Genomic DNA, 22,664 nt, shown 5'->3' with positions numbered 1-22,664 from the left:
CCCCATTTCTGCCTTCGGGAGCATTCCTCCAATAGGCAGCCTTTGCCTGGGGTTCCCCATTGGTCTTGCTGAGACTTTCTTCGAGCTGCACTGTAACCGGAGACCCTTCTCACCCAATCCCTCCCTCTCTCCTTTCACAGGTGCCAGGCGCTTCCAGCCTCCTTCTGCTCCCTCACCCTTTCTCCTTCACAGCTGTTTCTCCTATAAATCTCTTGTACACCTAATTCAGCCTGGGCATCTGCTTCTCGGAGGACCCATACTACAAGTCTAGTATATTCATGGTCTGGGTCCAGTACTACTGGAAAGCTGGTTCTCAGGGTGGGCAAACCTGAGGAATTTTATAATAGCTGGAGAGATCTGTGGACAGAATCACTTGTGGAGTGTTGGGAAGGAGGGCTAGAGACAGGCAAAAAAATCAGAGAAACGAACACAATGCTCATCAGCAAATGCAATGAGCTGGATAACTAACATATGATGCATGTTCATTTACAGAGGAACAAACATGAGATGGAGCTGGATTTTAATCCCAACCCCACCATCTCTTTAGGCAAATCACTTGGGCTTAATGTCCTCATCTATAAAATGGAAATGATTTTACTTACCTTGCTGGCTTGTTGACAGAATGATGAGGATGATACATGTACTTACCAATGATCTAGCAGAGGTGCTCTGATCTCAGAGCAGCTAATTGTTAGTATTGTCCTTTCGGAAGAGAAAGCAAGCCTTTCCTCTTGCTTGAAGCCAGGCAGGGGCTGGTTCAATAAGAAGAGCACTGGACCTACCCTGGGAGGGGGCCTGGAGCTATGGTAAAGGTGAGTTCTGTGTTTTCCCAAGGGGGAGGGTCAGCAGCTCCGCTCAGACCTTGCTTCCTGTAGAGGGTCTGTGTGGGGAGACCCTCCTGGAAGGAGACAGAGATGGGAGAAGAAAAAAGAGGAGAAACAGCCTTAGAATTTAAGGTGAGGTGGTTTCTGGGCAACAGCTTCAGACGGAATGAAAAACAGATGAAAACTGGAGCCTGGAAGTGGAGTCAGGGCCCAGACCTGGAAGGCCAGGCCCCTTCCGGCTCCTCTCCTTTCCTTTGTTCATCGCCCTCAGCTGGTGAGAGAAGTTAACAATTGGCAGCCCCAGCCCCACGTGCCCAGAAGAACTTGGTTGTCAGGATGGAGTTCTAATGGGAACCCTTGCCCTCATAAGCACCAGGCAGTGGCGTAGGGCTTGGCTCCTTGTGGCGATGAGAAGCCGAGCCAGTATAGGCGTCCAGTCCTGAGAATGCCCCTGCCCCACCCCTGGCAACACCCCCAGCTCTGGCCTGGGTGCCCAATATAAGGCAGGCCCCACTAGGGCCAGCTGGCCCCCTACAACTCTCTGCCACCTCTTTGGCAGCTTCTTTTTAAGAAGTCCATTTTTCTGAAAGGAAGGGTAGATGACAAATGAAGTTCCTCAGGGGCTGACTGTAGGGAAAATAATGACAGTAGGGGGCGGTTTGTCTCAGCAGTGTCTCTCCCTCTTACCTCAAGCCCTCCTCCCTACACCACAGGCATCGAACCGGGCTGTCAGGGTGCTCTGCAGCCTAGCACCCTGAATGTCTGGGAGGAGACCAGTCAATAAGCTAACCACATCAAGGGCTTCATTTGTCTCCCAATCCTCTAAGGTGGAGACTGGTTAATGACAGCTGGGCTAAACTGGATTCTTTGCAAATGAAGCAATGAGGGAACTGAGGAGAGAGAATATGTGAAAATACCCCTAAATATGACCTGCCTTTCATCTTCCTTAACCTCCCTATTCTTCTCAACCAGCACTTTACTCAATCTCAATCTCCCTCCCTCTCGCTCTGTCTCTCTCTCTCTCCCTCCACCCATCCCTCAGTTTGGGAGCATACAGACCTGGGCTGGACTTTGGGCAAGATACGTAATCCTGTCTGTGCTAGTTTTTGAGTCTGTAAAACAGGATACCACCTGTGATACTGGGCTGCTGTGAGGACTAAATGAGATGAGGGAAACACAACAGCTGGGCCCAGCAACTTCTGGCTTCTCAGTGTTTCACACGATAGGACTTGTGAGGGGGACTGACTAGCTGTTATATAGGTCGGGAGCTGCAGTTCCCAGCCAAGGAGGAAGAAGCTGAGGGCAGGGTGGGGGTGGGGGACCCCTGAGGCAGAAGCAAGAGGACTAGCTGGTTGGCAGAGGAAGTGAACCCAGAGGTCAAAGGGGCTCTATCTAGAGACAGATCCAGAATCCAGTGCTGGATGGACAGTGCCCTGGCTTCTCCTGTCTCCACATGCCACTGAGGGATCAGATGTTCGATGAGCATCTCAAAGAACAACCATTGAGCCAGGTGCTGGGATGGGCCCTTTTACTCATTTTGTCTTTAGTAATCCTTATCGCAATCTACATAAGACAGGCATTATTCTTTCCACGAGACAGTGGAGCAGGTGGAGGTTCAGAGAGATGGTCAGCCAGCTGGTGAACAGAACTGGGACTGGATCGGTCTGGGTGACTCCAAGTGCAGTGTTTTCTGTCCTGCAGCGAGATGTACACCTTGGTTCTGCTGAGCCATACACATGCCTCTTGTATGCCAGCCCCTTGGACTAGGTTCTGGGAATGCCAAGTGAACAAGACAGACGTGGTCTCAACTTCACACAAATCAGCCTCAGTGGGAGAGATTGACAAGTAACTGCGCTGTTTACAACAAAGCATGGTAAATGCTATCTGAGGTGAGGTCTCCAGAGCCGAGGGGATCCTGAAGAGGGGCATATGACCCAGATATGAGATCACGTAAGGCAGGTGAGGCCTTCTGCGAGTCATGGCAGAGCACCATGAGTGCCCAGAGAAGCCTCCTCCCCCAGTTTCTCCTCCAAAGTGAGGCCAATAGCAAGGCTAGGTATATCCTCCCACGGCCCTCATAACTTCCTCTGGAACTGTCATCAAGGGCCTGACCCTCGCTCAACCTCCTTGCCTTCCCTGTAATTCTCAAGGCCAGGCATCACCTCCCCTTGCACACCCAACAATCCCTTTTCATCTGGGGGCCTCCTCAATCAAGAGCTATTCCTAAGAGGAGGAGGAGACAGCGTCTCATACCCACCCCCTTCTTCAGGGACTAATCCATGGGGGTGTGCCATTCCTCATGGGGCTTGCCCTTCGTGGCATCCCGGAAGCTGAGTCTTTGATCCAGTATGGCCTATGTATGAAGAGCCCCCAAATTCTCCATGGTGTGGCATGGACTGGCCCCAAGCAAGTTAAACTTTGTCTTCCTTTCTCTACCTGCGAGCTCCCTCTCCTGAGTTGGAGACAGACATCTAGGAGATTTGCTGGCTGCACAGGAGCTCAGAGGGAGATCAGAAATGCTAACTTTGTATACAAAACAGCTTTATTAAAAATTTAGCTATTAGGAAAACAAAGCCTTCGTAGGGGTTCTATCAAAAAGTACAAATTTTAAATAAATGTGTCAGAAAAGTGGCAGTCAGATACACCAGCCACAACCTTGGGTAAAGAGAGGAAGTGCCCTGAGCCCCAAGAGGCTGGGCATAGGGGTCTTTGGATACCTACAGGGGTCTTTGGATACCCACAAGGTTGGGTCCTAGAGCTACAAGGCAAGGGCCCTGACTCAGTTTCCCTTTCCTTGGAAAAATGGAAAGAACCTGGCAAGTGTAGGAAATTCTGAGTCTGAAGCCAAAAGGCACAAAAGTCATTTGTAAGGCACGACTGCTAACTCCAACCCTGTGGCCCATGGAGCGGATGAATGGGTGAGGAGAGGCACACGAGCCTGGCTCTGGTTCCAGTGCTGATTGGCGCCACCTCTGGGTTTGGCCACAGGTTAAGTTAAGGTGGACCAAATGGACTGCATAATCCCTGCAGCCAGGGGCCTGGAGCCAGTCTGTAGAATACATGTGTCGTTTCACTGGCAAACTGGTGTCTGGCTCCTCCGGGGCAAGAAAGATCACACTGGCCCCCAAGAAACCCCAATGGAGAGCACCAGGCCTCCTGTCCAACCCTGTCTTCTGAGCCACTGTGGGCACCCACCCTGGACAAGGAAGTTCCGAGGGCAGCCCTTGCCATCCAGACATCTGGAGAAGCTCCAGGCCTCAGAGCCAGGGTGTCTCTGAATGGCAGGCACAAGAAGCTGGCATTGTCAAAATCAGTCCCCAGTTGTTGCTGGCCATACTCATGGTCACTGGTGACAGGCCTCCCTGGTGACATTAGGCAGTGGGTAGGCAAATAGGGAGAAGTCCAGGATATACTTAGGCAGTACGTCCTGCAGCAGGGCCCGTGGGGCACTGCACAGGTGGTAGTGCAGGCTTTCTTGGCTGGCAGGCCGGTACCAGGCCTGACGAGCTGGAAATCGGACATGGGGTGGTGCCCGCACCCACTCCAGCACCTGGTTAGCGTCAGCCTCCAGCCTCTCATAGGAGCCTACAAAGTCATAGTGCACCGCACAAGGCTGGCACAGGTGGTACACGGGCATCCAATGCTCATTCATGCGCTCAGGGTCCTCATCCACTAGGTATCTCAGGAACTCGGGGAAGGTGACATCGTCCCCTGCAGGGCTGGGTCCTGCTCCCACCCTGTACCGCCTCACGATCTCAGCCCCATAGCGCTGCTGGTACTCTCGGATCTCACCAAACTTGTTGCGGTAAGCCGAGAGAAGGCGTTCCAAGGGGTCCCGCACAAACATGAACTTGAAATAGTGCTGCAGGCGGTAGCGAATCTCCTCCGGCCGCAGGTCTGCCAGGAACACCAGGTCATTACGGTGGTCCATCTTGAGGCGGACGTCCACGCTGTCCAGGACGCCTGCCAGCACCTTCAGGACCCGTTTCCAGTTAGAGCAGGCCACCTTGGGCACGTAGCAGTAGAGGAATCGGTAGCGGTCACTAACGAGTATGTGGCGCAGCAGAGTGCGCCGCTGCCCCACCGGCAAATCCCAGGGGTCCCGGGGCATGCCTGGTTGTCCGCACACTGCCCGCAAGGTGCGGTTCCGGATGTCTTGCCTCACCTGCAAGTCCGAGTCCCCGGCATCCAGGGACAGCCCCCCAGGCCGGGGAACCGTCCCGCGCCTGGCCGAGCCCTCGCGGTTTGGAGGGTGCAGGGGAAGGGGCTTCATCTCGGCCAGGATTCCCCGCTCGATCATGAGCAGCAGCCCGCTGGAGGCCACGATTACCGCGAACATCAGCATGGACGGCAGCAGCAGGGGCGGCCCCCCCAGCCCTGCCCGGGCCCTGCCCGGTGGGGCCCTTCTCAGAGCCCGGCCCAGGGGCTCGGCGCCATTTGGGGCCGCCAGCGGGGTCAGCGGGCGGGGGAACATGGTGCTGCGGGCGTGGGGGCCTGCGCGGGCCGGGCCGATCCGAGGGCTGTCTGCTGGGAGGCGGGCTCAGCCTGCGGGCGGGCGCCGGCGGTGTGGGCCCGCAGCACCCGGACTGGGTCGGGGAAGGGACCTGGGGGGAGGCCCCAGGCGCGCGCGGGAGTGGCCGGCTGCCCCGCAGAGGCGCCGGAGCGGGCGGCGGGCGGCGGGCGGCGGGCGGCGGGCGGGCTCGGCGAGGGACCGGGGCCGGATGTCCCGCCCGGCAGCTCTCCGCCCCCAGCCCTGCTGTGACACAGGCGCGGGGGCGGGCCCAGCCGGGGGCGGGGAGATGGGCGGGCGCCCCTGCGGGGAGCGGGCTGGGAGGGCGTGTGCAGACCCCCACCCGGGAGAGGGCGCCTAAACCCGGGCGCTCTGGGTCCTCCGGGCTCCGGGGACAAAAGCTACCCTGGTCCCGCAGGCAGAAAAGACGCAGGCTGACGCGCGAGCCCTGAGGAGCTGGACGGAGGACCTGAACCCAACACCCGGTCGCACGCGCGGGCCTGGCGGAGCCCTTCCTTCCAAACAGCGGGTCCGGAGGAACACGCCTCAGTCCTCGGCCACACACACGGCTCGCCTCGAGCCCAAAGTCTGGAGAGGCCCCCCTTTCTCGCTGAGAGTGGAGTCCCCAGTGTGCTCCTCCTACCCACCCTGTCCCAGCCACGCCAAGGCTGTCACGCACTGACCGGTGGCTCCCCTGCATGCTTGACTCTAAGATTTAACAGTACATGATGGATTGGTGTTTATCCCATTGGTAATGCTGAAATGCCTGGAAATGTTATCTTCTCCCCTCCTCTGCTTTCCCTTTCCCAGGCCTGAAGAGGGGGGATAACTGGGATATTCTCTGGTGAGGCGCCAATGACAAGTCGGTGCCTTTGACCACCTGTGCGCTCAGCAGTTCGAAGGGTGAGGAGCTGGGGGCACAGGGCAGCAGCTCCTTGCCTAGAGCCAAACATACTCAATGGCACCAGGCCGGCCATGTGGTCTAGAGGCAGATGTGTGAATGCCCTGGATGTCAGTGGTCAGCATGTCCCCACTTGAACTGGGTACCTAAGTACCCAGACCGCACCTTATGTGTGGGGAACCAGGGAGGCTCTGAGGCAGAGTAGTAATATGTGATTAAAGTCAGCATTTACTGAGGCAGGTGCCTGTTCAGTGTTTTGTATTCTCTTGTCAGCCACCCTGGGAGGTAGGTGCTATGGGCATTCCCACTGTCCAGCTAAAGAAACGAGAGAGGCTCAGGGAAGCTGAGAATCTACATGCATCGGTCTGATTCTAAAGCTTGAATTCCTCATCAGGACCCTTGAGAGATGAATGGAGCACAAACGTGGAATGGTTGGAAGGAAGCAGCCGATGCCAGGAATGCTGCACTGAGAGGGTGAGGGAACTGGAGTAGAAGACGCCCAGAGGCTTTGAGTTCAGTGAGAGAATGGGGCTACTGTTGACAGATGAATTCAGAAGGATGAAGGGTTCCAAGGGACGAGAAAAAGCTCGAGGACTCCTGGATGGCCCCCCAATCCTGGCAGTGTGACAGCACACGGGATGAGCAAGGGGAAGCAATGCTGTGGCCTCCTCAACTCAGAGCAGGTCCCCCACATCCCACTGTCTGAATGCTGGGGTGCACCTCACATTTAGCAACCTGCATCGGTGTTCAGCCTTCACCAAACTGCTCCTTGCTGCCAATGGTACTGAAGGTAGATTTCTGGTGGTGGCGTCATTTTTTACTAACATCTTTTTTTTTTTTTAAACAAAAAGTACATCTTTTATACTAAAGAAAACAACTATGAAAAAGTTTTGATTCATTTCACCACGTGTACTGCTCATTTCTCTGGTGATTTTCTGGGTTAGCAATCACACAGTAAGAGTCACCACAGGAACGGTCACTCATGCTGGGCGAGTCCTTGGGCAAAGTACTTGTCTCCATACATTTCCTATCTGTACAGTGAGACTCTTGGGACTCGGGACGCTTGTGGGCAGCACACTGACGGCAGTGCTATTACGTCCATGGGTTGTCCGTGCCCCTAACAACCTCTATGGAAATGCACCTGCCCAGATGTCCGTAACAAAATGCAACTGGGCTGGGCAGCCATGCTCTGCCTTCCAGAAACTCCCTAGGCCTCACAGCTCCCTCACCTTGAGCACAGTCAACACTGAGGCTTTGGGGGTGAACCAGGGGTCCAGGCAGTCACAAACCCTTGGCTCTATGATGGGGTCTTCACTGCTCAGCGAGGAATGCCAGCTGCTAGATACTGAGGCCCTAGGCTTTCTGCTGACCAGCTCCCCAAGGGGATGACCCAGGGCAATAAGGTGGTATCTTCACTGCACCTATGTGGTTCCCAGGTCACTGGCCAGGTGAGGGCTGGCAACCCAAAAATTTCACACAGCCCAAGCAGGTGGCTCTGGCTACAACGATGCTAAGAAGCCAACTCCAAGTTCCCATTCCCTCTGTCTCCTCTCCTCTCTCTGCCTTCCCCCTACTCTCCTGCCCTCTTCACTTACTGGCCTTAGTGAGCCCCTGCACTGCAAGTGTCAAGAGGGACCCCGAAAATAAAGAGTAGTGAGCCCCTCCACACACACACATAAAAAGATGACAAGACACGCAGGAAATGATCCTTTTCTAAATCAATACAATTTTTCAAATTTATTTTTTTCTTAAAGAAGTACTTCTAATCTCTGTCAAAAGGGAGGTGAGGAAAGGTCCTCCCTCCCTTGTAAACACTGAAATACAGATCTGAGAAACCAGGGTCGACACACACAAAAAGTGCATTTTACAAAATATCAACTAAAATATATTTTACATGAATTATGCTTCCATCGAAATTCTACCAGTTGCATTTTCAGGTTCGAAAAAATATTTCAACATCTAAGAGATTTCAAAAGCATTTCAGTTCTGGGCAGCAGACCCTGGGAGGAGGACCTTGATCTCTCCTGCTGGGGGAAGCCGAGCTCCTTGGCAGCAAGGGCCCAGCACCCTGGGAATGAGCAGGCTCCACAGCTGCCTCTCCAGAAGCCCCATGGCCACTCTGGTGACTTCTTCTACCGGACCACCCTCCCAGACCAATGCCTTCCTCCAAACAGCTTATTCCATACAAGGGAACCTGAACCCCTTTTCTTGGGAGTTTGGGCTTCCCCTGTGTAAATTTACCTCTGAAGCCTCTAGGCTTCCCCCGCCCCTCCGCCCAATGACCAAGCAGGAGCGGCCCACTTTCTCAGGGACAGCACAGGGCCTGGCTTGCTGGGAGTGCTCTCAGGACTCGCTCCACCTCCATCTTCAGACCCTGCCCGACTGCCCTCACCCAGTGCCACCTCCTTAGCCTGCTGGGTCCATGTCTGCCCCTCGCTGGGGCAGGAGGACCCAGCGCTGCCCTCCCTGGCTTCTGACCCCCGAGTGTGCCCTGTGGAAGTGCTCACAAGCAGGTTCCCAGCGCCAGACCAAGCCACATCCGGCTCCTCTCTCTCTCCTCACCAAGCTCCTCTTTGGTACAAATTGGAAAGAATCAGGCTGCTCCAGCCCCCTTACAAAGTACCCCAGGGTCAGGGCCTAGTCCTAGAAAGGACAACAGGGGTCTGAGCCTCCTAATTTTACTCTGGGGAGCAGCGTGAGGTGAGAACAGGGCCCCTGGGCAACAGGAACAAACTGAAAACGCGGTCCTCAGCTCCTAGAGTGCCAGTGGCTGCAGCTCAGCAGGTCTGTGGACTGATACAGTGTTGATTCTCGCTGGGATGTAAATTAGTGCAATCTACAAAAGACTAGGGTAAGGGGTGGCAGGGCAAGGGGAGCCACAGCACTCCTTTGGTTTGATTTCAGGTGGGTGTGGCTTGAAGAGTCATATGTGAAGTTCTGCAAGAGGTTTCCTAGAACCTCCAAGTGTAAGGCAAGAGGAAAAGTCTTCAATAAATCAGGTAGCAATTTTCCTTGCCCCCTGCCCCCCACCCCCTCCCAGCTCCCTTCTGCCCTCCCAGACATGACAAACCACGTTAATCAGTTAACTTCTGGGAAGCCAGACCTGCTGGGTGGCCCCTCACTAGGAGGCGAACAGGAAGCTGACTCCCACAAGTGGGCCACACCCATAACTGTGAGGGCTGGGTAACTTGTCCCAGCACCAGGGGCTACTGCAGGGGCAAAGGAGGAAAGCCAGGGGAAGGCCCCAAAGCCAGGAAGAGGAAGTCCATGCTCTGGAAGCTAGACTCTGGCTCTCTATGCCTCAAAAGAACGAGCTCGGAGCCGTACTAGAATCTGAAAGAGCCTGGTCCCAGGCTGAGGGGGAAGCAGTGGGTCACAGTGGGTGAGGTAAGCTGGCTCCATTCCCCCCTGAAGGGCTGAGGGGAGGCGACAGAAGGGTCTGTTGGGTCTAGTTCCTGAAGGACCTCCCGCCTCCCAGGGCCCAGGCCCCTCAGGCTTGGCCTAGCCTCAGGGAAGACTGCTTCTTCAGGAGTCTCCGCCTGGGACCAGAGAGGTCCCCTGCGCCACACTGAGGATTCTGATGCTTTTCTTATATCCTGGCCTCCCCCTCCCTCCCCTGGGGCCCAGAACCCACAGGGGCCCCTGCCCTCCCACCGAGAGAACCACAGGCCAGCAACCTCAGGTCCCTGTGGACCCTTAACCAAGTGCTGTGCTTCAAAGCAGTGCCCCTGCCCAGAGCCCCACTTGCCCACGGGCAGCCCCAGTGTGGGCAGGAGGAGGCTACTGGGGGTTCTTGAGGATGCGGCCGTGGCGGAAGTCGTAGACATGGCGGCAAAGAAACACCAGCTCAGGGTCTGTATCCTCGGGCACCGTGCGGTGTGGCGGGGTGGAGTAGTCCGCAGATGGGGGCACCAGTGCTGTCTTTCGGCTGGGGAGGCCCTCGCCTCGGCGTTTGGCCATGGCACAGAATCTGCAGTGACACACAGTTCGCTGTCTTTATTGAAGCCACCTTTGTAGGAAGAGCAACTCCTTCCCCACCCTGTCCGCAGAGCTGGGATGCCCCCTCCTGCCTCTGCAAGGGCTGCTGTTGCCTCCATCCCTGTCCTGGGGGTGATGTGTCCTCTCTGCCAACCGCCAGTCTACCTCCTGTCACTAGGGAACCACACCTGCAAGGGCCTCCCTCCCTCCCAGCTGCCAATTCTCCCTGATTTCCTGAGAGGGCACAACTGTAACCAGCCGAACTCTGCCCAACCATTCTGCCTTAGACAGCAACAACGTTGTCCCCCCAGCACCCCCTCAAAAAAATCAGATGGTAGAAACAGGCTATGAGGAAGAAAGTTCTGGGAGGTCAGGCTCAGTGAGACCCCCTTGGGGATCACAGGCAGGCCTCAAACAGCCCTGAGGAGGCTGGGAGAGAGGCCAGCCAAAGGCGCAACGCACCACCCACCTGCAGTACTCGGCGAACGTCAGCACGTAGCACTTCTCCTCGATGCAGGCCACACTGTTCTGGTCCTGATGTCGCGATGCAAAGACTTCATTCTGCAAAGGCTCAAGGGGAGAGGGGAGGAGGTCGGTTACAGGAGTTGGAAGCACCTAACTCCAGGGACAAGGCAGACATTAACCCTCTGCGGAGACTCCTGACCGAACCCCAGCTAGTGCCCAGAAAGCAGGGCAGCTACCCTGGCATCTGAGGCTAACTGCTCCTCACCTGGCACCCTAAGCATTCCTTTCAGGTTTCTTGCAGGTCACCTGCTACTCTGGAGAAGCGAGGTACTGCCTCCAGCCCGACTGTAATCAGTTTCCTGGCCACCCCCCCACTTCAGCCCAGGGGAGAAGGGAGGGAGTTGGTGCACATCTTTCTGAAAACTCCCAGTGAGAGAAACAGAGCAAAAGGCTGGGGGAGAGGGACCACAGCCAGGGGGCATTACTGCTCCTAGCACAACATTGGGAGAGCACTAGGAGGGGTCCTTTTCCCCTCCCTCTCATGCTGCAGATGGTATCAAAGGGGGCCAGGTGTCGCCAGGGGGACTTATCCACTTCCTCCCATTCTAGCACCCTGCCCTCACGGGCTCCCTTTCTGCCCCCCTTTCAAGACAAAGAGGATATTCCCTTTGAAACATGAATCAGGCAGGGTTGGGAAAAGAGGCTGAAACCCACGCCCTTCCCCAAGTTCTCTGACATCAAAGGTGACAAGTATAGGAGCTTGAATGCCCCTTGGCTGCCCTCCCCATACCACCTTCTTAGGACACAATCTCTCCCTCTGCCACCCCTGCATTTCGCGACCCCTTTGCCAGGGAGCTCACCTCGTGCATGCTGGGACTGCGGCCTCCCTGTAAGTGCTCTGGTCGGTAATACCACAAGAGGCTCATCATCAGCTCTCCTGGGGGGACAAGAGAAGCAGTCATGGCTTGAGCTGGCAACCCCAGAATTACTTAAGACAGGCAGGCTGGCCACGTGCCCCGGAGGCTCATCCAACATCAACGCTGGGCCAATCCTGCAGCCTCCAACCACCCGTGTCCTCTGCCTCAAGCCACGCCTGGCATTCCGTGATCTGGCATGCTGTCAGGCACGGAGGGAGAAGGGGGGGAAAGCACTGACAGGTGAGGAAGGGAGACAGGTGCCCAGGTCCCGGTGACAGGGAAGGTTCATGAGCTGATCCAAGCCAGGTCACAAGGCTCCCTCAGCCCTCGCAGCAGACAGATCCCGGCTGAGGGAAGGGCAGGCTGTGACCAGAACACGGGGAGACCTGTGCCACGTCAAACTCCACACGGGGGTACCTGATTCAGGGTTCTCCCAGAGGGCAGAGATCTTGGCCACGTAAGGTGTGGACGTCTTCCGTGGGCCTGACTTGAGGAGGACAGTGTCCCGGACGCGGATGGTCTCTCCGTGCCGCTCCACCGCCTGGTAGCTCTTTCGGATGGCTGGTTCCGGTTCATCCTAAGCAACAACCAATGACACAAACGCGGCTGTAGGGCTGCTCTGAGTCGGGGGCGGGGGGTGGGGGTGGGAATGGCATTCTCTTTATGCTTTCCTCAGGGTAGCCACACCGCTAAGGGTGGGAAACTGCACAAGCAGCCCCTTCTCCCTAAGCCTGGCTTTCAGGAACAGGATGGGGATGGAGCGTCCCCAGGATTGGAGAAAGGGTAAGAAATGGAAGCAGAGTTGGGAAAGCGGCTGGAAGCTTCTGGGACTGTACCCTGAGCACCACGTCCCACTCCAAGCCCCCAGCACTGCTTCCTGATGGGACCGTCTGGTTTTGACCCTTAAACTACCACTGCAAGTGGCCTAGACTTGGGCAAATTACTTAATCTGCTGCTAAGCCTCAGTTTGCTCATCTGTGACGTGAGAATAATTATAAAAACATGAGGTACATACATCATAGGGTAGTGAGGATGAAAGCAGATAATGCAAGGTGCTTAGCTCCGTTCTGACACCTAAGAAGTGCTCAATAAATTTCAATATTCTTTTCATCATCCCAGATGTTCCTGTTATCACTGATTTTCTCTGCCTATCCCAATTTTCTCTACACATACTCGTACTTATCCGAAAAACTTCCATGAAAGCCCTCCACTTTATAAGCCAGGACAGACAGGACAGTGTGAGAGGGATGAAAGGTGAAGACACTTCAGGTACCATCCCTGAGAAATCGATGACAGCGATGGCAGCCGCCAGCTGTGACTGCCTCCGTGCACGCTCTGACCTCCCCAAGGCACGCAGCACAGGATCAGTAGGGGCTGGGGGAGGAGGCTGGGCCAGCAGGACTAGTTCCTGGAGCCCGAATGAGCTGGAGCCCTTTGTCAGCTCTGAGTAGCTAGAGCCAGGCTTCCTGGGACCCACCTCACTGCACGCAGGTCCTCTATCCTCACGCCACCCTGCCTTCTCCCCAGAGTTAGGAGCTGGCACTCACCAAGACATAGACGGCCTTCTCACAGGCAGCCCCCACAGGCACCCAGCCGTTCGTGCGGCGTCGGCGTCGGCGTCGTGGGCGCGGGCGCTGGACACGTGGTTGCTTGGGGTGACTGGGCCTGTGGGCAGCCTTGCCCCTCACAGTGTGCCTACAGCTGGGGCCTGTGCGAAGGCCTGACTTGGAGCCACTAGGAGGCTTGGCGCTCTGAGGGCACGCGCGAGCTACTGTCTGGGGCTCCGAGGTGGGTGTCTGAAGATGGGGGACAGGCTCTGCTGCAGGTGGCACGCTGGGCACCGGGCATCCCAGGAGGGGATGGGCAGGTGAGGCTGGGTGGCCAGCTTCTGGGAGAGGAAATTCCAGCTGGCCCAGGGACCTGCAGCTTTCTGAGAAAAGGAGAGAGGGGGTCAGGGCAGATAAGGATAAGCAGTAACGCCCCCCCCTCCCCCGGGGACCTCTGCTTTCAGAGTCTGCTCCTGTCTTAATTCTAAGTGTGAACCCAAAGGTCAGTGGGGTCAGGGGTCTTTGAAGTGGATGGTCAAGAGTGACTGGCCAAGGGTTGTTCTTGACCTTGGAGAATGACCCACAGACATCTCCATCTCCCCTTCCAGCCTGAAAGAAGGAAGGGAGTGGGCAATGGGAACCGCTTCACTAGTTCTGACTTAATCTTCTCTAAGGCTTCCACAGTGCTGAGGAGCAAGGGAGGCAGGATCAGACAGCCCAGTATACGAATCCCGAATCTGCTACTTACTAGCTGTGTGACCTCAGACAAGTTACTTTACCTCTCTCAGTGCCTTGCAATAGAAGTAGTAGATGCAAATATCATGTAGTCTGTCCTAGGTGTTTTTCTTATCAATGTATGAACTCATCTCATCCTTACAACAACCCTATGAGACAGGCAGCATTATCCTCATTTTACAATTAAGAAAACTGAGACAGGGAGCAGTTACTTGCCCCACAGTCACATGGCTAAGGAAGTGGAGGAGAACATTTCACTCCGAGCAGTCTAGCTCCACAGTCTATGCTTAATTACATGCCACATGGCCTCCCTTCTGTAAAGTGCTTTAGCACAGTCTTACTGGTGTTTCAGGGGAAGGGAGTAGGGTCTTGGGTCCCAACAGCTTAGGTGCCCAGATTTGGAGAGTGGTACAAAAGAGGAGGAAAGGCCCAAGCAGCAGCATGTTCTCATTTCTAAGAGCTCCAACTCACTCTAGAATCTGAAACAACCAGTCTGGCCAGAGTCAACTGGTCTATAAAATTGTTTTATAGACCCCTACAAGAAGGGGTGTGGGGGTAGGGGAGAGCCCTGGGAAGGCCTGGCCCCTCATTTTGCCACAAGCAGGGCCGACTTGCCGGACAGGATGGCTCTGGTCACCGAGTTTCCACCCAGGAGCCAAGAAGGGCCTGGAGAGGCATGTGAGGACACTCCTGCCAATTTGGGGGAAGAGAGATCACCGTGGAGGTGTCTCATCAGCTGTAGCGCAAGCCTCTCAGGTGTCTGGGTCTTGCCAGGAAGGCAGACACCAAAGCCACGGGCCCTAAGAGCAGCCTGCCTGTGCCAGGGAACTCTGTCTGTTCTCGGAGTGTGACCCCCTGGCTATCCCTGGAAAGGTGATGCCAACTGGGCACTTCTCTTTCAAGGTCTGAATGGCCAGGGTGAAGCTGTCCTACCACAGCTGGCACTACTTAGTGGGCCTGGTACCCCTCACCCTTCCCATGAATGCTGAACCTGGACAGTACACAGATGGTCTGGGCTCCTTGAAAGGAAGGAATTTTAGCTTTCCGTGAGGAGGGCAGAGGGACATGGGAACAACCTGACAAAAGCCCTCATTTTAGTATCTAACTTGCTACTCAGAGTCTGAGAATCCCAATGGGGAAGGAGGACAGGTCCTAGCACCCTTTCCACCACCACAATGCTACCTTCCTGCCAGACCGAGACATTTGCCTAGATAGCAAGGACAGAGCAGGGCTGCTCAGAGCTAAACATGGTTTCCTGGGAATGCTCCTTGGCTTGGGGCACAAAAAGAAGATGGTCCTCCCCTCTCAAAGTCCCTACCTCCCATGCAGTTGCTGGACCCCGAGGAGCCCCACTTGATCCATGACCCACCCTCCTGGGATACCATGTCTGAGACTCCCTGATACATCCCAACCCTAGGAAGGCTTACCTGCTGCAAAAGGCATTTTGTAGGAACAGCCGCCACAGGTAGTGCCGATATGGGTAAGCGAAGGGGGCAACATTTCACAGATGCTGTAGCCATTCACTCCAGCGTCGTCGCTGGAGCAGTAGCGAGAGCCCCAGGGAGGGTGCTGGAAAGGAGTGCCCATAGGCACTGAGCCCGGGGCCAAGAGGAGCCCCTCGGTAGGAGCAGCCACTGAGGACAGCTTGCCCTCGGGGAGCATGGGGCAAGGGGCGTAGCCTCCACACTGCAGGCCGTCTTGGTTGCAGTACAGATAGAAGCTGCCCAGTGCAGTGAGCTCCGGCGGCCCACACAGGCTCCTGTAGTCGGCAGGGTTGCCAGGCATGGGCAGGGGGGACAGCTGGGGCGTGGGGAAAGAGGGCTGGTGCAGTTCCTGCTTGGGGGCAGGTGACTCCTCTCCTGGGCGTCCAGGCTCTGGCTTCAGGGCTGCCTGCCCACCCATCAGCAGTGGCAGGTGGGGACGCAGCCCCAACGGGCTCTCCAGAGCTTTTCTCAGGGGTTGCTGATAAGGTGGCTGGCTGGCGGGCCCACGAGGGGTGGCAGATAGCCATGGCTCCTCTGGGTACCCCTGCCAGCCAGGTGGGCCTGTAGCCTCCCCAGAGCTGGCACTCTGCCGGGTCTTCGGATAGTTCTTGCCGTTGACCTTGGCCCACTTTGGCCTCGGGGCCTTCAGGACTGGTGGCTCAGTGGAGCGCCCATCAGCTTCTGGGTGGGCACGAGGTGGCCGCAGGGGTAGCTCTCGCTCCTGGCTCAGCTTCAGGAAGGCAGCTGCATTCAGGCTGGCCAGCCTCTTGGGAGCTGGGTCACCATCTCGGCGGGCTCCTTCATCCGGTGCTGGCTCTGGGGACAGGTCCCGACTTCCTCCTCCAACGTCCCTTAGCCGGGGCCGCTTCTTGGAGGAAGACCAGCCCCCAGAGGTCCGGTCGCGGTCCCGGCTGCGATTGGGGTCTCCCCCTCGGTTGCGGCGACTGCCGGCCAGGCTGCTGGTGTCCTCCCGCTCCAGGAGCAGGTTGTTGAGGGCCTCAGCATTGAGCGAGGCCAGGCGCCGTTTGCGAGGCTGGGCGAGGCCAGTGTCTTCACTGGATGGCGCTGGGCTGGGCGGTTTGGGCAGGTCAGGGGGCAGCTCATCTGCCTCATCTGCACTCCGTGGACCGGCCACGTTCTCCAGGCGAGTGAGCAGCACTTTGCAGGCCTTGGGCTTCTCAGGAACCAAGGGGCGTTTACGCAGCGGGTAATTCTTGCGGCGCCCTGCGAGCTGCCCTGGGCTCTCAGGCATGCCTGGCTCCATACCCTCCACCCCCTGCTCCATGCTGCTGCCTTCCATCTGCAGGGGCTCCCGGCGGCCAGTGGGGCCTGAACTCAACATGGGAAGGGACTTTCTCCGAGTGTGTGTCATGGAGTACCTCCAATCTGCAGGACAGAAGGCAGGCAATGAGAGAAGCCCACCCTGCCTGCTTTCTCCCGCACTGCAGCCTCCCCAACCCCACCTGCAGTAACTCTGACCTACCCTCACCCTGTTTCCAGCCTGGATTTTCCCAGGACCCCACTACTCGGGTTAAAAGGGCCAGTGGGATCAGGTTACCAGCAGCTGTGCAAGGACTGGTTGCCTCCCTCTTCTTTTAGCCTAGGGTCCTCTGAACTAAGCCTTCAGGGAGCCTGCAGAGCAACGCAGACCCCATGGTTAGAAGGAGCTGGGAGCAAAACTCTCTGTTCCCTCTTGCTGTTCTTCTCCCACTAGATACTCATCACAGGCCAGGAGGGGGCTCTGAAGACAGCGAGCCAGGATGGGGCCTTGGGTGATGGGAGCCCATCTATTCCTTCAAAAATATACCAACCCCCTCCCCCATCTTGGGGACTCTGAGACTGGCCATAGGATGATAAGCAGGACAGAGGAGCAGAGATGAGGAACTGCTTGCTAGGCCATGAGGAGGCAAAGTCCAGCCTGGGAGAACGCCCTCCTCAGCACACACGGCAGAACAGCCATAAGCTAGGTCTTGCTGGAAAAACCCTGCAAAGGTGAAGGCTTGGCTGTGAGGAGTCTGGGGTGAGGTGCAGTCTCAGCCAGCCCTAGGAGCCAGACCCACCTTGATCCAAGGTATTCCAGGGAAGGGCAGCCTAAACAGTGCCAGTGCCTGGGGCAGGGTGCAGGTATAGCCGGGACAGCATTCTGGGTAGGAGACCCAGGGACCATACACTAGACCTGTGGTACCTCCTTAACCTCCTACCACCCACTAGTGTCTTGCCCTATACCTCAGGCCCCTCTCCTGGTAGGCAGGACTCCAGGCAGGAGGCTGGATGGGGGCAGTGCCAGGAAGCCCAGAGCCCCTGACAGAAAATGCCCATGAACAGGCATCAGTCCCTAACTTTGCCTGGCAAACATTCCCCCAATCCGACCCCAACACACCAGGGGCAACCTGGGCTCATCCTGAAAGAGAGGCCAGAGCTGGCTGTGCTCTCTCTGGAAGCTGATACCGCTGAGGCAATAAGGAACTGGGAGTGAGGCAGGGGTGGCGGTGGTCAGAGACTACGGAGCTGTTCACTCCTTATCTACTCCCCAACCGAAAGCAAGGTGTTGCCAAGTAAGGTACCAGAGGAGGCTCTGCCCTGCAGGGCACCCTGCAGACCACCCCCCCACCCACCCACCGGCTGGCCTCAGCAGGCCCAGGCTCTCCAGCCTAATTTCCCCACTGCTATTATTATTCACACTCATTCCATCCAAAGAGCTGAGGGCAGTCCTGCTGGGCCAAGGATTTAACCCTGAAAGTCCCAGGCCTGAGGGCTCCCAGGGATTCCGAGCCCTTCCCACGTAGCTCCGGTGGCATTGGGCCACTGGCTGGGGTCACTAGGTCCCTTCTCTCCTGAGACATGCTGCACTATTTGAGACAGAACTCTCAGAAAAACAGGCTGAGGGCAGCATGGATGTCCCTCACCCATGAGAAAGAACCTGGAAAACGGGAAAATGGAGGCAGTGCGTCCGGCGTTGCTGTCCACATGCGGGGACCTGCAGCGCTCTGAGACCTGATCCCAAGCAAGACAGAGTCAGAGAAGGCAAATACATTCATTCCTAAAGCACAGACAGAAGAGCTCCTAAAACATGCCAGGCATTTGCTGGCTCCGTAAGACTCCTGCCTCTAATCAGGGTGACCACGTAGCCCCGTTTGCTCAGCATGAGTAATACACCCTTTCACGCAAAAGCATCCCAGTTGCTTACAACCCACAGACCCTTTCCTCAAATGAAGGGCAGCCCTGGGTCAGCGGCGGAGAAGCAGCGACAAGGAGAAGCGCATCTGTATCTCCTAGGAAAGCCTAGGGCCAGCCCTCCCCCACCCAGAAGGCCTGGAGACAGTGAACAGACCACACAGCTGAGCAGGGGCCAAAGCCCCTCCACCGGCCCCAAGTTACCAGAGGAGTCAGGCCTGGAAATGGCTGGGGGCCAAGGCTGAGGTCACCTGGGCTTGTGGCCTTTAAGGACACAGACAAGCACAGAGCAAGGAGGGGGTGGACGGCAAAGAGCGTGCACAGGGAGGTCCTTTCAAGCCCGGCAAGTGAAAGAGCAACAGAGCTCTTAGCTGGTCTGTCCTGCTTCCCCCTGGCTCCCCAGTCTGCTAGGGGACTAGCTGCACAGCTGGGTGGTCCTGGGATTCTGGGCCACTTCCCTGACTCAGTCTTTCCCTCTCAATGTGCAAAAGGTCCCCAGCTGGGAGAGGAGCTTTCCACTTCTAGGAGCCTGTCTCCAGAACCTGGGAATTTGTTCCCTGTAGCATAGCGCTCTCCTTCACGTCCCATTCAGGCCTCCAGTCCCTCGGGGACACCCACTGTCCCCAGGCTGACGATCCAGCTGACTATCAGGGAAGCCTCTGATCACAGAGAGCGAGTCACATTTCCAAATCAAGCATGAGATCCTCCTGCAAGCCTCCCTCAAATGCCAAATCCAGCTACCCGCTAAAAACACCCAAGGCCATCACAAAAGCACGTTGCAAAATGACTCCTCGCTTTCATGAGGTGCCTAAGGTGGCAAAGTCACTCACCACTGAGAAGAGGCCGGGGTCTCTGCTGCCGGCCTCACTGCACTCCACACCGAGGAGAGCAAGTAGGAGCCATACTTGGAAGCTGGACATGTGAGAACCTCAGCTACAGCTTTTCCCCGAGTGGGGCTGGATGGAGGGGGCTCCCAGCCTGCAAGGGGTGGCACAGCTCCTTGGGGAAAAAAGCTCCTGGAAAGCAGTAGGCTTGGTTCCCATTCTACCTCTGCCAGTCTTGCTGCTGTCCTGTGCCTCCTACTTATACACCAGCTCCACCAGGAATGGCTAGCACTGCCGAGAGACAGGATGCCTGGGTTCTCTCAGCACTGCCCTCTTCCTCTCAGGGAAGCCCTTTCCTCCGGGGCACAGACAGTCCAGCCCCCCTGGGAGAAGATTCCTAGGAGGGACTCCCAGGGCACATTACCGCTCACCTAGACCATATCAAGCAAGCTCTCCATGAGGAAAACCAGTCTGATTGTGCACAGCTCTGAACAGCAAAACAGCTGGCTGCCAATGAAGAACAGTGGCCACTGGTGGTTTCTCCAAGCCAAAGACTAGCAAACCACATGTGGAATCCAAAATCGTAAGTGTACTCTACAGACAGCCCGTCGGCCTTCTAAGCCCAGGCACGTGGGGTCTCAAAATCAAGCGGATCTCAGGCCCAGCTTAAGTAGCAAGGCAGAGTCTGGGCCTCGATGCAGCCCAGCCTATGCAGGGCTGGGGGAGGTCATCTCCACAGAAGCAGAAAGGCAGGGAGGATTTGTCTTTTGCCCTCACAGGGCAGCAGCACTGTGCAACCCCCCCAACCCCCCCACCCCCCACACACACCAGGACAGATGAAGTACATCCAAGATGTTGTGTACCAGGGCGGGTCAGAGGCCTGGAAGAATGTGGGCTGTGGGCTCCACTGCGGGTGAACTCAGGGTGGGGCCTGGCCAGGAAGAGGTGCTCAGCCTTGGCCACGCTCCCCTTACTTACTACCCAGCTCTGGGCAACCCCCCCGCCCCCCTCAGGCTCAGGGCTCTGCCACACGGCTCTTCCTGGAAACTTTCTTACCCACTGCATTTTAATTTTTGGTTTTTTGGTCTATTTTTACTAGGAGGGGGTTATGCAGGGAGGGACTTATGTAAGGGCAGCCCAGGGGGTCACCTGAGAGAGGGCCAAGAAGGGCCCTGCCCCAGGCCACTTCCCAGTTACACCTGAAGCCACACACCTGGCACCGAGTTAAGCACTGCCCTCCCTTGAAATCTCTCTTGGAATAACCTCCCTCCTCTCCCAAAGGAATAACACGTTCTCATGAGCACCGAGTTTCTTGAATCTTCTATCAGAGAAGAAAAGCAAGAGCACAAAGGCATATAAATTTAGTTGATGTTATTTCATGGGAAAACAGAGATGTGAAGCTGCTGAAATTCTTATAATAAAGCCAGTTAAAGAGACGTGGCTGGTATCTCTTGAATCCCTAAGAGCTGCTAAAGCAAAAAGAACCAAAGCTTTGATTCAAGCAGACCTGGATTTAAATGCTAGCTGTGCCCCTCAGAACAATTTACTTAACTTCTCTAAACTTCAGATTCCTCATCTAAAATAGATACATCAAAATGAACCTTACAGGGCGGCAGGTTAGCTCAGTTCGTTAGAGTGCCATGCTCTTAACAACAAGGTTGCCGGTTCGATCCCCACATGGGCCGCTGTGAGCTGCGCCCTCCACAACTAGACTGAAACAACTACTTGACTTGGAGCTGAGGGGTCCTGGAAAAACACACTTGAAGGAGACTAGCAGGGTCAGAGCCAAGACGACAAGCATCTCTCCCCTCTTCCAGACCCACAGATAGAGGCGGGCGGCCTGGGCAGTTCCCTGCAGTAGGAGCCCAGAGCAGCTGGGAAGCCACCTTCCAGATTCCAGTGAGAATCTGGAAACCCGGACTGCACCTGAACTCTGCTCTGCTCCTGTCCACTGAAACAGCACCTAAGTGTCAAGCTCAGGGAAAGATGGGGACACTGCTCCTTTCCCACGCGGGACTCAGTGTGGGGTGAACTGTGGGGGTTCAGTTTACAACACAGCGAGAGGAGGGCAGGGGCAGAAACTGGATCCCAGCAGACCCTGAACAACAGATCCACACCTCTGAGAAACACTCAGCTCCACGGCGAAAGGTGAGCTCCTCAGATGCCAAAGGCCCCGAGGACGGGGTCAAAGGGCCTGTGTCCTGCCTGTTCTTGCCATCCGACTGCCGCTTCACTGCAGGCACCAGAGAGAAGGCCCCAGCGGCAGCACTGACACCGCAGTGAGCTCAGCCCTGGGCACTGCCCCTAAGAGGAAGCAGTAACCTCCGCCACCAGCCCCACGTCCCTGGTGCCCAGCCAGCCTCACTCACTGTGGGCTCTCGATTCATGTCACAATCAGGGTAGGAACCTACAAACAGAAGCTCCAAGTGCCCAACCAAAGGCAACTGGCCTGGCCCATCTGGACGCAGCTTGTTTCACATACTGCCTTCAGGTCTGGCAGCCATCTGAGAAGCAGGCCTGTCCCCCGAAGGCACCAAGCCTATCTATGGCCTGTCAGACCACCTGCTCCTCATACTTCACAGTGGGGGCTCCCAGGAGCCCAGAGGTGGAGCAGCCCTGCATGGAAGGTCCACAACGACCCCACGTGGGGTCTGGGGCACGGCCGGCACCCCCTTTGGCTACTCCTGTCCACTAACCATTCCAGCAGGAGAGCCCAGGCACACAGGCCCCGAGCTGCACCCAAGTGTGCAGAACCTCCGCTTCTGGCTCTGAACACAAAGCAAGACATCGCACCTCTTGTAAGTGTAAAGGAATACAAATCTCAGTGCAGAAGGAGTTTTAACTCTGACTATAATAAAGCGGGACCCCCCCCCCCATTTTATACGAGAAGTGCTATTAAGTATAGGAATATATTAACAGTAGAGTTACTGGAATCTCCTTCTCCTCACTGGGAACTGCCAGTGTCCTCGTCTTAGGGCACGGCCCTTCCTACAGGTGGGGGGCTCAGTGTGACAGGAAGGTGGTACTCCGCGGATCTAGAAATCAATATAAACACACAGACCTCTAAGCTAGGACAGTGGCCAGAGAGCCTTGTATTTTAGTCATACAACAGTGTTCTGCTTTAAGAAACTCTAACCTGACAAATTAGAAGGTAATCAGGTGCAATACAAACCGAGTCTTTACAGGATTTCTTTAAGGCCCATGCCCCTGTGTTAAGCAATCTGCCTTCCCTTAGCTTCTTCCCAGTGCACCGTTCCTGTGTGCCAGAGGGAAACCTGTATCTGCAGGTGTGGGTCCAGCTCAGC

At 56.2% G+C, this 22,664-nt stretch overlaps 2 protein-coding genes across 7 annotated transcripts in view; both read right to left on the bottom strand.

Moving 5' to 3' along the window:
- Positions 1-2,336: 2,336 nt before the first annotated feature.
- CHST14 (carbohydrate sulfotransferase 14) lies at positions 2,337-5,474 on the bottom strand. Its single transcript, XM_081048506.1, has one exon. The coding sequence runs from the start codon at positions 5,296-5,298 to the stop codon at positions 4,168-4,170; it is 1,131 nt and encodes a 376-aa protein (XP_080904632.1). The 5' UTR covers positions 5,299-5,474; the 3' UTR covers positions 2,337-4,167.
- A 2,479-nt stretch (positions 5,475-7,953) lies between these two features.
- The window catches only part of BAHD1 (bromo adjacent homology domain containing 1), a 24,872-nt gene continuing 10,161 nt past the window's right edge, over positions 7,954-22,664 (bottom strand). For 4 of the 6 annotated variants that reach the window (XM_081050079.1, XM_081050084.1, XM_081050081.1 and 1 more), the window contains exons 2-7: positions 15,305-16,747; positions 13,143-13,525; positions 12,013-12,172; positions 11,539-11,615; positions 10,683-10,783; positions 7,954-10,205 (exon numbers count right to left, since the gene is read on the bottom strand). In XM_081050079.1, the coding sequence (XP_080906205.1) occupies positions 10,016-10,205; positions 10,683-10,783; positions 11,539-11,615; positions 12,013-12,172; positions 13,143-13,525; positions 15,305-16,747 (2,354 nt within the window). In that variant the 3' untranslated portion in view covers positions 7,954-10,015. The remainder of the gene's footprint in view (positions 10,206-10,682; positions 10,784-11,538; positions 11,616-12,012; positions 12,173-13,142; positions 13,526-15,304; positions 16,748-22,664) is intronic. The other 2 variants (XM_081050080.1, XM_081050083.1) reach the window with 1 other exon arrangement.

The sequence above is a fragment of the Rhinolophus hipposideros genome, assembly GCF_964194185.1.
Source record: "Rhinolophus hipposideros genome assembly, chromosome: 5".
NCBI classification, from domain to species: Eukaryota; Metazoa; Chordata; class Mammalia; order Chiroptera; family Rhinolophidae; genus Rhinolophus; species Rhinolophus hipposideros.
This window is presented reverse-complemented; position numbering and strand designations above follow the sequence as displayed.

Bases quoted from the DNA above. Each gene is read 5' to 3' on its own strand.
- CHST14 (XM_081048506.1), bottom strand. From the start codon at position 5,298: ATGTTCCCCCGCCCGCTGACCCCGCTGGCGGCCCCAAATGGCGCCGAG.